The sequence below is a fragment of the Sceloporus occidentalis genome, unplaced genomic scaffold (assembly GCF_023333645.1).
Source record: "Sceloporus occidentalis isolate IW3139 unplaced genomic scaffold, rSceOcc1.0.p SCAF_1, whole genome shotgun sequence".
NCBI lineage: Eukaryota > Metazoa > Chordata > Lepidosauria > Squamata > Phrynosomatidae > Sceloporus > Sceloporus occidentalis.
The window spans coordinates 10,467,296-10,482,090 of NW_028316981.1; the positions used below are offsets into that span (position 1 = coordinate 10,467,296).

Sequence of the window (14,795 nt, forward strand, 5' to 3'; positions counted from 1 at the left end):
TACATAATCTTGGAGATGGACCCAAATCTAAAAACAAAATTCATTTATGTTTCATATATTCCTTATTCACATAGCCTGAAGGTAATTTTATACATTTAAAAAAAGTTGTGCATGAAATAAAGTTTGTACACACTGAACAATCAGAAAGCAATGGTGTCACTATCTCAGCCAATCATTGAACAGTTTTAGATTTTGGAATTTTTCAGTGTTCAGATAAGGGAGACTCAACTTGTATAAGATTATCTATGTTACTTCCGGTTTGGAAAACAACAAAAGCCAGCAGTCCTGATGTGTCAAAATTAGCTCCCAGTTTTTTACATGATGTAGAAGAATTGGGGAGGGTAGCAACAATATGTTGAGAGATAGAAAGAGTTACCTTCCTTTAGCATGCATGCTTTTCTGGGAGTGAGTTTCTGTTTTGGATTTTCTCTTTTCTCCTTGTCTTCACAGGACAAATGAAGACTACTGAGATGGAAAAATACAGGCCAGAAATTTCAGAACAAGAGGAACCATGTGAGGCATCCAGTCAGAATGCGGAAGAAAACCCTTCTCAGTTTCAAGACCAAGAAAGCACCTCAGAGAATCAGCGTGGGATGGAGTGTCCAGAGAAAACTCTTCCGGGAGAGAGAAGCAATGAACCTCTTCCTTGTATAAGAGGTTACAAGGCGCAAAATCACCAAACACTCCACGCTGGTAAGGGAATATAAAACTTCAGAGTTTGTGGGAAGAGTTTCTATCATGGGTCAGATCTCATTACAGATTCAGTCACAGTTATCTGAAATTCTGAAATCTAAAATGCTCCAAAGTCCAGAAACCTTTGGATCTATAACACACATTGTATCGTATGTACATTTGTGAGACTGGAGATAGATATAAACAAATGACTAGAGTTCCCAGTGGCATTAGTAGAGGGTGCAAGGAATGCAGACTGTATTGGGTGACACCCCAGAGGATCCCGTCTCCAAGATATCACATTATGTACATACTTGTAAATACACGTGTTTCGAAATAAATAAAAAAATCCAAAATTGAAACACCTCTAGTTCCCAAGCATTTTGGATATGGGAAATTAAACTTGTAATAACTATTTTTTTAAAAAATATGATAACACACTTCCATATTCCTTTTAGTAATCTTATTTTTGCTAAGTTTGCAGCAGCATTTTAACTTAATTTTTCTTCTTTTGGTGCTGACAGGTCATTGGCCACAGAGGGAGACCAGAGTGACAGAGAAACTCAGAAGTCTCTCAGAGCATCCAGAACCTATCCGTATTATTTTAGGAGCAGCAAGGGAGGATATTTTTCAGGCTGATAAAATGGGAGACCTTTTTTGCAGAAGGTGGCAGGAAAGAAACATCACAAGGAGAAGAATGGGAAATACCATTTCATTGAGGGTAGAGGAGAAGCTGACTAGCGAAGAGCCGCTAGGGCAGAAACGAAAGGCTCTTGCCACATCTGAGAAAGTTTCGAAGCTGGGATCTAGCCATCGTAAATGTGAGAGACATCATACAGGAGAGGCACCTCACCGGTGTGGCGAGTGCGGGAAGATCTTCATTCACCAGAGAAGCCTTCATACGCACCAGAGGCTACACACCGGTGAGAAGCTCTATGAGTGTTCAGAGTGTGGGAAGAAATTTCTCAGCAAATCTAAGCTCATCCGCCACCAGAGACTCCATACCGGGGAGCGGCCCTACAAGTGTGCCTACTGCTGGCGGAGCTTCAGTCAAAGTTACAACCGGACGGAGCACGAACGAAGCCACACTGGGGAGAAGCGAAACAATTGGCCTGTGCGGATGAGGAACTTTGACAGTAGTTCCTGTATTACGGCGCACGAAGGAACTCGGAAAGACAAGAAATTGTTTAAATGTTCATATTGGGGGAACGGCCTTCCTTCAACTTCTGTGGAAACTTAATATGATCCGGGTGGGAGAAAACTTGTGGCATGTTGGGAATATGGAGCAAGACACTGTCATCAAAGTTTTAAAAAGTGGTCACCTTTGTCTGTGTGAGGGCATGCTAATGTCAGAGATGGTTGGAGCAAGCAGGACGGATATCTGGTTAGACCCCTGGGAAAGCATACAAGGTTAAGAAAAGATCCTCATGAAGGAACAGTATGAATAGAAATGCACTGCTAGTATGTGCTGCCTTGAGTCCCTATATTGGGAGAATGACAGGATATAAGTAAATAAAATAAATAATAAAAATAATAGAAAGACCTAAGGAAGAAAAAGGCTTCACGGCAAGGATGAGGCTAGGGCAAGACACACTTTCTGCTGGAGACGAAGAACAAGATGGTGCTTCCTCTGATTCTGTGTAGAAAAGGCAACCGATATTAGCTGCTCAGTCTTATTTCAGTGCTGCCAATGGGGCAGGATTCCGTACTGCACCTCAGAACAACAGCCTGGCTGTAGGAACAAAGTTTAACTAACAGAGTAAAGGCTGAGTAACATTACATGCACAAGATTCCATGCCCCTCTTGATTGGCCACTTGAGGCACCTGCTTCATTGGGCCTAACAGCATGGCCAGACTTGGCCAAGGAAAACATGGAGGGATTAAGGAAGAGGAGAAGGCCACAGGGGGAAGGATTTCAGTGAGGAAGGACAACTCAGGCTGCATCTGCACTGCAGGAATAATCGTTTGATATGCCAGGGTTCAGTGCTATAGGATTCTGGCAATTGTAGCTTTTTTAAGACATTGAGTTTTCTGTGTCAGAGAACAATGGTGTCCCAACAAACTACAGTTCCCAGGATTCCATAGCATTGAGCCATGCCAATTAAAGTGGTGTCAAACTGGATTACTTTTGCAGTGTGAAAGCAGCCTGAGAGGCACAAAATATCAAGTTCTCGGAAGTCTTTGCATTTCATCCTCTCTGGGTTTTGAAAATACAGTACTGTATAATAGGGCCAATCTTGTTGCTCTCTCATGTATTAAGATATTGAGCTTAAACCAGCTTCTTGATGCCATGTTGACACTGATATTGTTGTGCTGTAGTTGCAGCAAGATGAAGGATCCTGTGGCCCGCTAGATATTGTTGGACCAGAATTCCCATTATCCTTTACCACTGGTTACGTTGGATAGGGTCCAGCAATATCTGGAAGGCTACATGATGCCACCACCACCACTACTATCCTGGGCTAAGTCTCAGGCTAAGACTTAAGGGAGGATTCATTTTTCAATATTCACTGTCACAAAGTTGATTGAGTGACTTTGATTGGGCCAGTCAGTCTCTCAGCATGGTCTACCTCACAGGATTCTTGTGAGGATGACAGTGGAGGTAAGAACTGTGTCTGCTAACTTGTTGAAAGTGTTACATGTAAACTTTGAATGTGGCTTTGAAAGTCACTCCTTTCCATTTTAATTTCTTTTCCATTGTAATGTGGTTTAATTAGTTCCGAGGTATTTAATTCAGCCTTTTGTTATACAGTGGTTCCTCCACATTCTCTGCAGTTAGGGGTAAAGGACCCCTGTGAATGTGGAAAAAACGCAAATAAAAAAACCACTATTTATTTTACCTGAAAAAACACCTTTCTAGGAGTCTGCAGGTCCTCCAGTGCAACTTCATGGTCAACATCTGCCAGATGCTGATCATAAAATCATCCTGGAGGACCTACAAATGCCTAGAGAAGTGTTCCTCTAGGAATTTGTAGGTTCTCCAGCACAACTCTATGGTCAATTTCCAGCAGAATTGCACTGGAGGACTTCAAGATTCCTAGAGCGAACATATTAATCAAAACCACAAATAATCAAATCCGCAAAAGTCAAATCTGCAAATGTGGAAGACCAATTGTACAGGGTGGTGTAAATAAAAACAAACAAACATGAAATCACCCATAAGTCGACAGAAAACCTGAAGACACATACACATCACCTTAAAAATATTGATAATTATCCTGAACATTAAAAAGAATGCCTGTGGGATTATGTATGTGTTTAAAATTATTATAAACACACAAGAGATATAGGATCACATCAAAGCAAGCGAAGTGCAATCCTCCACGTATAACAGTCCTAGACGCTGGTGGCATGAGCGTTCGTAGACTTATGTTTACTTCATCCTATGCAACTTCTTTCAGTTAATCTCAAAGGTGCTACAAGAGCTTTTTGTGTCTTGATACAGACTAACACAGTTATGTCTTTGAGTTCTGTCCAAACCATTGTATTTCACAGAATGCTGGGAGTTGCATTCAGTAAAATCTGGAGAGCAAAACCTGGCATTTGCCCTACTTGGAATTAGTGGGACTTGACTGTCACAACTAAAATCCCATTGACTATGATAGATCTAGCCTAGAATTCAGCATAAGCAGTAGGGATCATGCCCTTCAGAGGTTTTTACTGCTGAGATTTGAAGTCCAACAGGAGGACTATGATGTTTATCACACTATACTCTTAAAGTGCTACTATTCCAGTTTGACTCCTCTAGCTGCCTCCTGTTGCATTCTGGGATTGGCAGTTTTAAGGAGGGGTATTTAGAATTCTTAGGCAGAGAAGTGTGATAAACATCTATGATTCCCATCCTGGTGTAGTCCATACAGTTTATCTGAAATCAGGGTTGGGCAACTGTGGGGAGAGAGGGGTAGTGAATTCACCACCACCACCACCCTAAGCAGGCAATACCGCCCCACATATAGTAAGCCCAAATGTCAACCATTTTCCTGTCCAGTACCTCTCAAAATAGTGGTGCAGGAGTGACATTGCATCATTTCATGTTGAAATTTTCAGAGGGATAGCAACGAAAACAGGTTAGTGGAGTGTTCCTAGGGCGTGAGGGGATGAGACTAGTTTTTGTATGTGCTTTTCTATGTTTAGATTAATTTCTGCATGGTTTGAGGAAGGCGGATTGTCTGATTTTTATTTTATTTTTTAATTGAGGTGTTGGATGAACCTTTGAGGGCCACATGAATTCCATGAACCACAATCTTCCCCCTTCTCCCCAATGCACTTTACACACTATACCAAGTACTGGTGGGGTCTCAGTTTAAGTCAGGGTTGCATTCCTAGACTTGTAATGTAAATTGAGCTTGATGCAAATGGGGGGAGCCGTTTCCCTATGGAGTCATTGGAGACCAGAGGAACACATGCCCTCCAACATGTTCACAGATGAAAACCAAAAGATGTGTGGCCAAGCACCATCACAGTGTGATCAAGATGGCCAAAGTTAGCCAATCCCTTTTTTAATATAGGGTGGGATTAAAAAAAACATTAAATTAATGGGGTCACCATAAGTCGACTGACAACTTAAAGACGCATGTACATACAAACTAAAAACATTTTAATGATCCTGAACATTAAAAGATACTGGTGAACATTAAAAGATACCCTCTTGCTACAGTAAGAAAATTTCCAGGATCTATTATCTTTCCATCTTCTTTAATATAAAGTATGAGTTTGTTTGTTTGTTTTATTAAAATGAGGCCTTCAGTCCTGCCGCAATAGTTACTAATTGTTTAGTCCTATATGGGTTCTCCTATGCCGATTAAGGGTAACACTAAACCGAAACCTCTCCTCACACTCCAAACATTAGCTGTCTGGTGCAACTTAAGGTCAATGTTATTCTTTCTATACTCCAGCCGTTTAAATCCTCCCCCCCCCCCCGTGTAGCTTTTGTGTGGTTCATCCCCTCTGTTCATTCTCTTATGGAGAGTGAGTTTGCTCCTGCGACTAAAGCTCTTTGCACACTCCAAAGATTTACACTTTTCCTCCCTAGTATGATTCTCCTTGTGACCAATAAGGTTTGTATGATCGAAAAACCTTTGACTACGGTCTCAATTACAATATTGTTTCTCCTTTGTGCAAGATCTCTGATGACTGTTAACTTTACTCAAACACTTTAGATTTTTTGTGTGTGGATATGATTTCTTCTTTGAATACATTCTCTGACATGATGGAAAGTGTGATCTTTGACAGAAGCTGTAGCCACACTTTAAGGAGTTTTGTCGTCTCTCACTATTTGACATTTTGCTAAATCTATTTATGTATGTTTTATGGCCAAACATGTCCCCAGGTTTGGAGTGCTTCAACCTTTGCTTTCTCTCTGCAGTTTTTTCTTGGATTAAAATGTCATTGAAGCCTTCTCTCCAACACACAATGGATTTTCTTCTCTGCTTTAACTGTTGGCCTCTTTTCCTTCTCTGCTCACTCTCTGCTCCATCTTGTTCTGCTGGCTTCTTTAATTTTTTTGTGGACGTTCCATGGGCTTTGTCATTCATGGTTTTCTTAACAAGTGTTTCTGGAAGAAGGAAAGAGAGTAGTTACCACAATGGTCATTGATGAATAGAGTACTATGCAATACTACTGAAAGTGAGTCCATTAGAGTACTAAAATAACCTGGACTCTTCTCTCTGTCTCACCTACAGTACAAAACTACACTGCAGGACTATCATAAACCAGCCTTCCTCTACGGATGTATTATTTGCTCATTTTCTTCTTGAAGAAAGCGACAAGTACATTTAGGCCTGATACAGACAGGCCAAAATAAAGCTGCTTCGAGTCACTTTGCAAGTATGCTATTTAAATGATACATGCATCCTAAGAGTCCAGAAGCCACACCAAAGCCATACTCCAGTCCTTTGGTGCAGCTTCCAGACTCTTAGGATGCATAACACCATACCTCCAAAGTGACCTGAAGCAGCTTTATTTTGGCCTGTCTGTATAGGGCCATTGCCACTAAACAGAGGCTGGATGACCATCTGTCAGTGGTGCTTTGATTGTATTTTATTGCATGGCAGAATAAAGTTGGACTGGATAGCATTTGTGGCCTCTTCCAACTCTATGATTGTGTGATATAGAATACGATTTTTAAAATATATATATATTCTTATTTGCTAATTATAGAGCCCTGGTGGCGCAGTGGTTAAATGCCTGTACTGCAGCCACTCACTCAAAACCACAAGGTTGCGAGTTCAATACCAGCGAAAGGGCTCAAGCTCGACTCAGGCTTGCATCCTTCCGAGGTCGCTAAAATTAGTACCCAGATTGTTGGGGGCAATTAGCTTACACCTTGTAAACCGCTTAGAGAGTGCTTAAGTGCACTGATAAGCGATACAGAAATATACCTGCTACCAGCTATTATTGGCAAAGTAAAAAAAAGAAAAAAGAAAGAAAAACACAGAGTCCCAAACCTCTGCCATACCCTGATTTCTGAAGAATCTTAACCAGCCACCAAACATTTGCTTCTAAGCTTTAATGCAGACACTGTACAAGTAACTTGCATCCAGTGTGGATTAGAAACAAGCATTATTACAAATGAAAAGCTGAGGCTTTCTAGGAGTGAAGTCCTTGCATTAGATAAAAGATTCAGCACTGCTGTGGAATTTTCTCGCCTGTTTTGTGGAATTCAGTCTTGCCTTCATGGGCTGTTTCTTTGCTGTGAGTTTCTAGAGTGCAAGAGAAGGGACTAGCCACAATTGAAGTGAGTCTTCCGGTGGCGAATGAGTTGGAGGCTCTGATTGAAGCTTTTGCCGCAGTCCGAGCACTTGTATGGCTTCTCTCCTGTGTGGATCCGTTGGTGTCGGATGCGGTTGGTGGCCTGGTTGAACCTCTCCCCGCAATAAGAGCATCCGTATGGCTTCTCGCCCGTGTGGGTTCTCCAGTGCCTTTTGAGGTTTGAGTTGTAGCTGAAGCTTTTCCCGCACAGGTTGCAGGTCTTCCTGCTTTTGGCCTTTCGGGTTCTTTGTGGGGCTGCGATTTTGGGAAGGTTACCTCCACGACTGGGAGTGGATCCCTGCTTCACATTTTCTGCAAGCTTGGCATCCAAACAACTTAGATGGTCTTGGCTGACAATATTTACAACTGTGCCCTGGAGTCTGGCTCTTTCTGGTGGTATGAGCTCCCACTTATCCGTCGCTCCTGGAATAAATGGAAAGAAGCTGACATTTTTCACGCTGAGCTGGGAGCCGGTGGTCTCCAGTTCAAATCTTGCTGTTGCTGCTGTGAACTTGGTTTTACACCAAATTCACAAGTGGGAATCATGTGGCTTGCCAAAGGTTATTGGGTTTCAAGTCACAGCAATCTTAGGCTGCATCTGCACTGCAGAAATAATGCAGTTTGACACTGCTTTAACTTCCTTTTACATTTTAACACTTTATGACTTTAATTGCCTTTTACACTTTGTAAACCGCTTAGGGAGTGCTTAAGTGCACTGATAAGCGGTATAGAAATGTACTTGCTATTGCCATTGCTATTGCCTTGGCTCCATGCTATGGAATCCTGGGGTTTGTAGTTTGTTGTGACACCAGAGGTCTCTGACAGAAAAGGCGAAATATTTTGTATAACTATAAATCCTATGATTCCATAGCATTTAGCCATGGCAGTTAAAGTGGTGTCAAACTGCATTATTTCTGCAGTACAGATGCAGCCGTAGCCAACAGAATCAACAGTGATGAATGCTTGGAACTGAAGTCCAACAACATCTAGAGAGCCTCATGACTCCCATCCCTGGCTAACAAACAACAAGAGTGTAAAATAAATGGGTAAGATACAGTGTGTGTGTGTGTGTGTGTGAGAGAGAGAGAGAGAGAGAGAGAGATTATACCAGCTGGGGATTTGGAGAACTATAATTCAAAAAGGCACTGTTTTCAAACCCTATAAAGCTATAGCTAGACTCTTTCCTTGTCTTTTACCAGTTGGTAGACATGTATGTTATATTTTTATTTGGAGGGAATGGGCTTAATTAGAACTAATGATTAGCAGCAAAATCCGGGCTAGTGAGTGAAACCTTTTTTGTATGTAGCAGCGTTTTCCTGAAGATATGGAGAAAAACATATGCATCTCTGAACATCTTGGAGGAAGAGTAGGATAAAAATGTGCAAACAGATATGAAGGAGTGGGTTAGCAGTGTAGTAATGAAGCCATGGCTCCTAGGTTTGGCGCCTGGGACTTTCTTATTAGCAGGGCCAATGACATTATCCCTGGTGGCGCAGTAGTTAAATGCCAGTCCTGCAGCCACAACGTTGTGAGTTCAATCCTGAAATGTTCCAAGGTTTACTCAGCCTTGCATCTTTTGTAGGTCTGTAAATTGAATACTCAGCTTATTGGGGACAATTGGCTTACACCTTGTAAACTGCCTGGAGACTACGTAATTCAGTATGAAGTGGTATAGAAATATAAATGCTATTGCTATAACCACTCACCTCTCTCAGATCTCCCTCTTCCCTTTCAGCACAGGTACCTCAAAATCAATAGGGAAAAGTGCATTTCCCCCAGGAACAACAAACGTGCTGGATGTGCTCCATCAGCACGAATAGGTCAATACAGCCAATGACATTTTGGCAGAATTCAACGATATAGTCATCTTAATCTGTAGAATCAATACATAGAGAGATCTTGTTGCACCTTTGAGACTAACTGAAAGGAAAAAATTGGCAGCATGAGCTTTCATAGACTTCAGTCCACTGCATCTGAGGAAGAAGACTGAAGTCTACGAAGGCTCATGCTATCAATTTCTTTTTTTCAGTTAGTCTAAAAGGTGCTATAACATCTCTCTACGTACTGACATTTGGCACTCTCCTTTGAGAAGTTGCCTATGGGGACTGTTTAGGTAAGTGCCAGCACTTCCAAATTTACCACAACACTACTAGGGATTAGAAAGTCTGGGGTTCTTACCCAGTGAGTTATCAGTATGCCCTTTCCCATCCATCTTGAGCTCCATATCTGTGTTCTTTTGTTTGTTTGCAGAAGGATTCCTCTCAGCAACAGGGAGGTTCACGGCCACCACATGGAACAGCTCTGGTACCTTAGTAGGAAAAGCAGAAAGGGTGTTTTAATTTGTAAGAAAATGCATATAAAAATACAGGAAGGAATTACTCCAGAATAATGGTCTTGAATACTGATGCCAAGGAAATGCCACATTTTCCAACAACCTGCTTCTCCTGGGTTTATCACAGGGGAAAACAAAGAGCACGCAATTGATTACAACAGCCTGACTGCTGCTTAAGGCCTATAAAGTTTGATACAACTTGGCAGTAAAACTATCTGAAAAGTGCATCCTGCCATCTCAACCTGTCTAGGTGTTGCAGTCTTTGGGGGAGGGCTTTCTCTTGGTCCTGGCACCCCACCGAAATATATTTACTGAAGATGTGGCAAAAGGCCTTCTTGTTGGGTACTTCCAAGACTAAGAAACTCTCTACCAGTTGGCACAAACTTTCTTATCCAGGCATTTCTTTGACATTTACTGCATATACTCATGTATAAGTCTAGAAATTTTAGTTACTTTGACCCAAAAAACCCGAGCAACATATCCATGCATCAATGCAAGTACTTTAACTTGAATATAAAAAAGGAGCCATCCCCTGGTGAAAGGCGAGTGTCATCTGTCATGACCCCCTCAACTCTCTCATCCAAACAAAGTTTAGGGTGAGCACCTTTGTTTCATCCTTTAGATCCTTTGTTACATGCCCCTATGTTTTACCATCAATTTATTCATGGCTCATATCAAAATCCATAATTTTGATCCCAAAACCTGCCCCCAATTTATACATGAGGTCAAGTTATAGTTGCGTATAAATGTTACCTAAGTTGTCACGGAAGGCGCTATTAACCAGGTACACGATGCTCCTTCTTTTATGGATGCAGTTTAGCTGAATTTTTAATCTGTGTTGTGTTTGAATTATTTTCATTGTATTTTATTAACATTGTTGGATGCTTTGAATGCCATTCTCAGGGAGAAAGGTGGGGTATAGAGCCAGTAAATATAAGAAACACACCCATAGCCTTGGGGAAAGTTTCCCTTTGAACAACAACTCCCAGAATCCCCTTGCTGGCATATGGTTGTGTCGCGACTGAAGGATTTGGGGAGCTAATGCTCAAGAAAGTAATTTGTCTGACCTTTGTGCACCCATTGTTGTTCGCACTGTGTGCCTTCGAGTTGTTTCTGACTTATGGCAACCCTAAGGTGAACCTGTCATAGGGTTTTCTTGGCCAGATTTGTTCAGAACAGGTTTGCCTTTGCCTTCTTCTGAAACTGATAATGTGTGACTTGCCCACTTGTGTCTAGCAGGAAACTGAACCATGGCTTCCAGAGTCATAAGAATTATTCAGACATTGTTGTTTTTAGCGCGACTGTGCAAATACTGTAATCTCACTCCTGCATTCTGTTTTTGTTGTTCACACTATTTTCTTTTTTACCAGAACCGCTTCTATGTGCATCTTCGCGAGTTCTGTTACTCACATGAGCCAGCACTCGAATAAATATGGAGTCCATGAAGTGGACTTATTCAAAACACGTTTGAAGAATGCAGAGTTGTATCCTAGTTTATTCCAGTCTATTCATATCGGTTATTCACACAGCAGACAACCTGAACCATATAGGAAAACTTGGGGGTTATAATCCAGGATGAATTCGGGATGAATCTTTGTTGTTCACACACATCCCGAATGCACTTGGAATAATCGATACTGAATGCACTTGGGATAATTGACATCGGGCTTTTTCCTGCATTTTTACAAAAGATTCACATTGTCGGCTGTGTGAACAACGACGCAAAAAGACCTGAACAAACACAGCATAAAATTCTCCATGCCTTTCAGGGGTTTCAAATGCATTTGTATCATTGATGGCCATACAGTTGAGAAAGTGCCATCGCTGGGAACTTCTGCCACTGGGGAGAAAAGAGGAAAGAGAGAGGAAAATGCAGACCACCACTTGTCTGGTTGAAGGGTGCCAGTGGGTGCGAGTACAATGGAAGAGTGCCCACATGTGTGAGCAATCAAACTCACAGAGATGCGGAGCGATGCTGTTCCCAAAAACATGCGGTTCCATGGTGTGAATAGCAAACCTGGATGCGTTTGAAATGCATGTGAACAACAAAGATCCAACGCACCTTCTACCAAGATTATTTTCACCATCTGAATAATTCCATGGTCCAACGCTCAAACCCTTACCATTCGGGCTTGCCTCTTGGCTGTCCGCTGCCTCTGAAGGAATTCCTCCGCCAAGGCTACCGCCTGGGAGCAGCTCTTGGGATGGTTTCCTTTCACCCAGCTCTGCATCTCCACAGGCAGGATGCTCAGGAAATGCTCCAAGATCAGGAGATCAAGGATCTGTTCTTTTGTGTTCCTCTGTGGCTTCAGCCATTGGTGGCAAAGTTCCCAAAGGCGGCAAAAGGCCTCCCGGGGACCTTCAGCCTCCTGGTAGCAGAACTGCCGGAAGCGTTGGCGCTGAGTGTCTGGACTCCATCTTTCTTCCTCCTTCACAACCTCTTTCTCCTTGGTGTTGGCCCCGTCTCCTCCACTCTCCTTGTCAACATCCTCTTGACTTGTCCCATCGATTACCGAAGAAGCCTGAGTCCGTTGACATTTGTCTAGTTGCTGACCAGCATCCTTGCCAAGGGAAATGGAAACCTCGCCATGTGGTACAACGTTCGGGGAGAGCAAGGTTGAGTTTCCGCAATTAGAGCAAGAAGACTGTAGTGTCCTGAGGAACTCCTGCCACTGGGCTTCCCATTGCTCTGACAAACCCTTGTCTGCCTCTTCTTTGGCTGGCCATTTTAGATACTCCCTGATGGTCCCATCTTGGACAAGGCAAGGAGCATCTCTGTCCCTCTCCATTCCTTCCACCAACTGGAACCCAGCTTCTTCTTGTTCTTCCATTTTGATAACTGTCTTCATCATCACCTCCTTTGAGTTAAGCTGGACCTCCTGAACTGGGATAGATGTATCTTCCTGTTTGGTGGCTATTTTCTCTCTTGGGGACACATTTAGGAGGTTTTGAACAAAGAGAGGAACAATGCCCAGGCAGCAACTGTTAGCCCTGAATTATGTTTTGCAGCAAAAGAGCAATCCTAGTTTTCTTAGCAACTGCATTTGGAAGAATGTGGTACATGAAGAAACCAATGTCTTTGTTGAAAGGCACATCTGTCTGTGGAAGAAATAAAACACAAGTAAGAGTTTAGGATTAAGACATTAAAAGGGTCATTTTCTTTTATATGAGAGAAAACATATTGTCAGTGTGGGATAGTGGTTTAAGTGGACTGTGACTCTGGAGAACAGGGTTTGATTCCCTGCTTGGCCAAACAAAATGAGACCTTGTAAAACTACACATCCCAGGATTCGCTAAGATGGAGCCACAGCACTTAACCCAGCTCTAAAAACCTGAAAGGATGAAGTGTAGGGGAGAAAAGGGGAGACACCATTACCATCCAGCAAGGACTAACAACGTTGATTTCTACAATCCCCATCCCTTTCTAATATATATACACACACACATACATTAGAAAAGGGAGCGAGAATTGCAAAATATATATATATATATATATATATATATATATATATATATATATGAATGAAAAGGGGATGGGGATTGCAATATATATATATATATATATATATTAGAGAGGAGTGGAGATTGCATTTAATATACTATATATAAGAAATGGGGGTGGGGATTGCAATATATATATATATATATATATATACACACACACATAGTATATTAGAAAAGTTGGTGGGGATTGCTCTCTCTGTCTCTCTCTCTCTCTATGCACACACACACACGCATGCTTTGCACTTTTCTACCTTGAGCCTCCAGCTCCTTCTCCAACCTGTATCTTCTCTTCCCAGCCAGATCCCCTTTGCTTTGATCTTTTACTTCCCAAGAGAAAGTACAGGAAAGAGACCCTCACTATTATGGACACCCACCCACCCCCTTTTCTCTTTCCCAGTTTCTTTTCTTTCCTTTTCTCCTCCTTCCTCTCCTCCACCTCTCTAGGAGGCAGAGCTCTGTGACTGGAGATTTCAAGGCTAGCCCTTGGTCCTCTTAGGGTTAAACCCTCAGAGATCTCTCCTTCCTAGAAAGGAAGAAAAAGGGGGAGAAAAATTGGGAGTTTGACCAAAGAGTGCCTGCCTTTGCCTACCCTGCCACCCTTTTGCTGGAAGGCTTTGCATCTTTGCATTTTACATCTGGAAGGAGGCTGGAAGCTGCAACCTGGATTAAAAGGTTTATTTTGGTGCACTTATATTATGTGTATATTATATTATATTATAGTTGGTGCATTTAAGGAGGGAGGTATTTAGGAGGTTTCTATACAGGGAGAATGGGCTGGAAAAGCAGAGTAAATCCTTTCCCTTTCTTATTTTAATGCTCCCCAATAACAAAATACTGTACCCTTAGATTGCATTTGGGGCTTGAAAATCATGCAATAGGAAGGAGAGTTTGAAGGGTTTAGAAATTATGATTATATTTATATTTATATCCTACCTCTTCTCCAAAACTGGGACTCAGAGTGACTCCCAAGACTAAAAACAGTGCAATTGAAAACATAGAAAAGTGTGACATGAAGACAGAATTAAATTATGACAATATTAAAACAGACTGCACATAAAAGAATAAAATATAGTTGAAAAGATAAAAGAGTTTAAAATACACTTTTTAGAATTTAGCATACCCTGCAACTATATTTAATCCTCTGTTGTCCCACTTTTCCAGCTGCTTTTAAAATGTCCCAGTTTCTCTCTCTTTCCTTTCCCCCCATTTTCCTCCTTGGTCCTCAGCTTGCATCATTTGCTGCATCTGTATTGCAGAAACAAAGAGGTGCACAGTGGTCAAAGCCAGCAAAGATGTTTTGGTTATTCATCTCAGTAGTGCCTCTATATCTATTTTTGGTGGGGAGAAAAGATAAAGGAACCACAAGGCAAGCAACTTGCTGCTTTTGATGGTACACCAGATCTGCTGTCTAAGGCAGCTGCTTCTTACCCACTGTTTAATGGTAGAGCTAGTTCTGCAACTCAGTGTACTTGGTTCCTTTTGTAATAATAATAATAATAATGATGATGATGATGATGATGTTTGTGTGTGTGTATTT

At 41.8% G+C, this 14,795-nt stretch overlaps 2 protein-coding genes across 3 annotated transcripts in view; one reads left to right on the top strand and one right to left on the bottom strand.

The window, feature by feature from the left end:
* Nucleotides 1–14,795, top strand: part of LOC149320693 (uncharacterized) — a 46,423-nt gene that overhangs the window by 7,751 nt on the left and 23,877 nt on the right. The window contains exons 3-6 of the mRNA XM_089500163.1: nt 451–693; nt 1,197–1,900; nt 9,158–9,162; nt 9,673–9,726. Of these exons, the coding sequence (XP_089356289.1) occupies nt 451–693; nt 1,197–1,900; nt 9,158–9,162; nt 9,673–9,726 (1,006 nt within the window). The remainder of the gene's footprint in view (nt 1–450; nt 694–1,196; nt 1,901–9,157; nt 9,163–9,672; nt 9,727–14,795) is intronic.
* LOC149320694 (zinc finger protein 396-like) lies at nt 5,596–14,412 on the bottom strand. 2 transcript variants are annotated; one of them, XM_089506010.1, is made up of 5 exons: nt 14,379–14,412; nt 11,878–12,853; nt 9,601–9,730; nt 7,320–7,845; nt 5,596–6,226 (listed from the first exon to the last, which is right to left on the bottom strand). In XM_089506010.1, exons 2-4 carry the CDS (start codon nt 12,604–12,606, stop codon nt 7,394–7,396), a joined length of 1,311 nt encoding a protein of 436 aa, XP_089362136.1. In that variant the 5' UTR covers nt 12,607–12,853; nt 14,379–14,412; the 3' UTR covers nt 5,596–6,226; nt 7,320–7,393. The 2 variants fall into 2 exon arrangements, with proteins under 2 accessions (XP_089362136.1, XP_089362129.1); XM_089506003.1 differs by lacking the exon at nt 14,379–14,412 and adding an exon at nt 13,510–13,610.

Excerpts from the sequence above, each read along its gene's own strand:
- LOC149320694 (XM_089506010.1), bottom strand. The coding sequence starts at position 12,606 with ATGATGAAGACAGTTATCAAAATGGAAGAACAAGAAGAAGCTGGGTTC. Across the intron at positions 9,731-11,877 it reads CCAAGAGGCAAGCCCGAATG|GTACCAGAGCTGTTCCATGT; the intron begins GTAAGGGTTTGA and ends TTTCCTACTAAG. Across the intron at positions 7,846-9,600 it reads GCATACTGATAACTCACTGG|GAGCGACGGATAAGTGGGAG; the intron begins GTAAGAACCCCA and ends CATTTATTCCAG.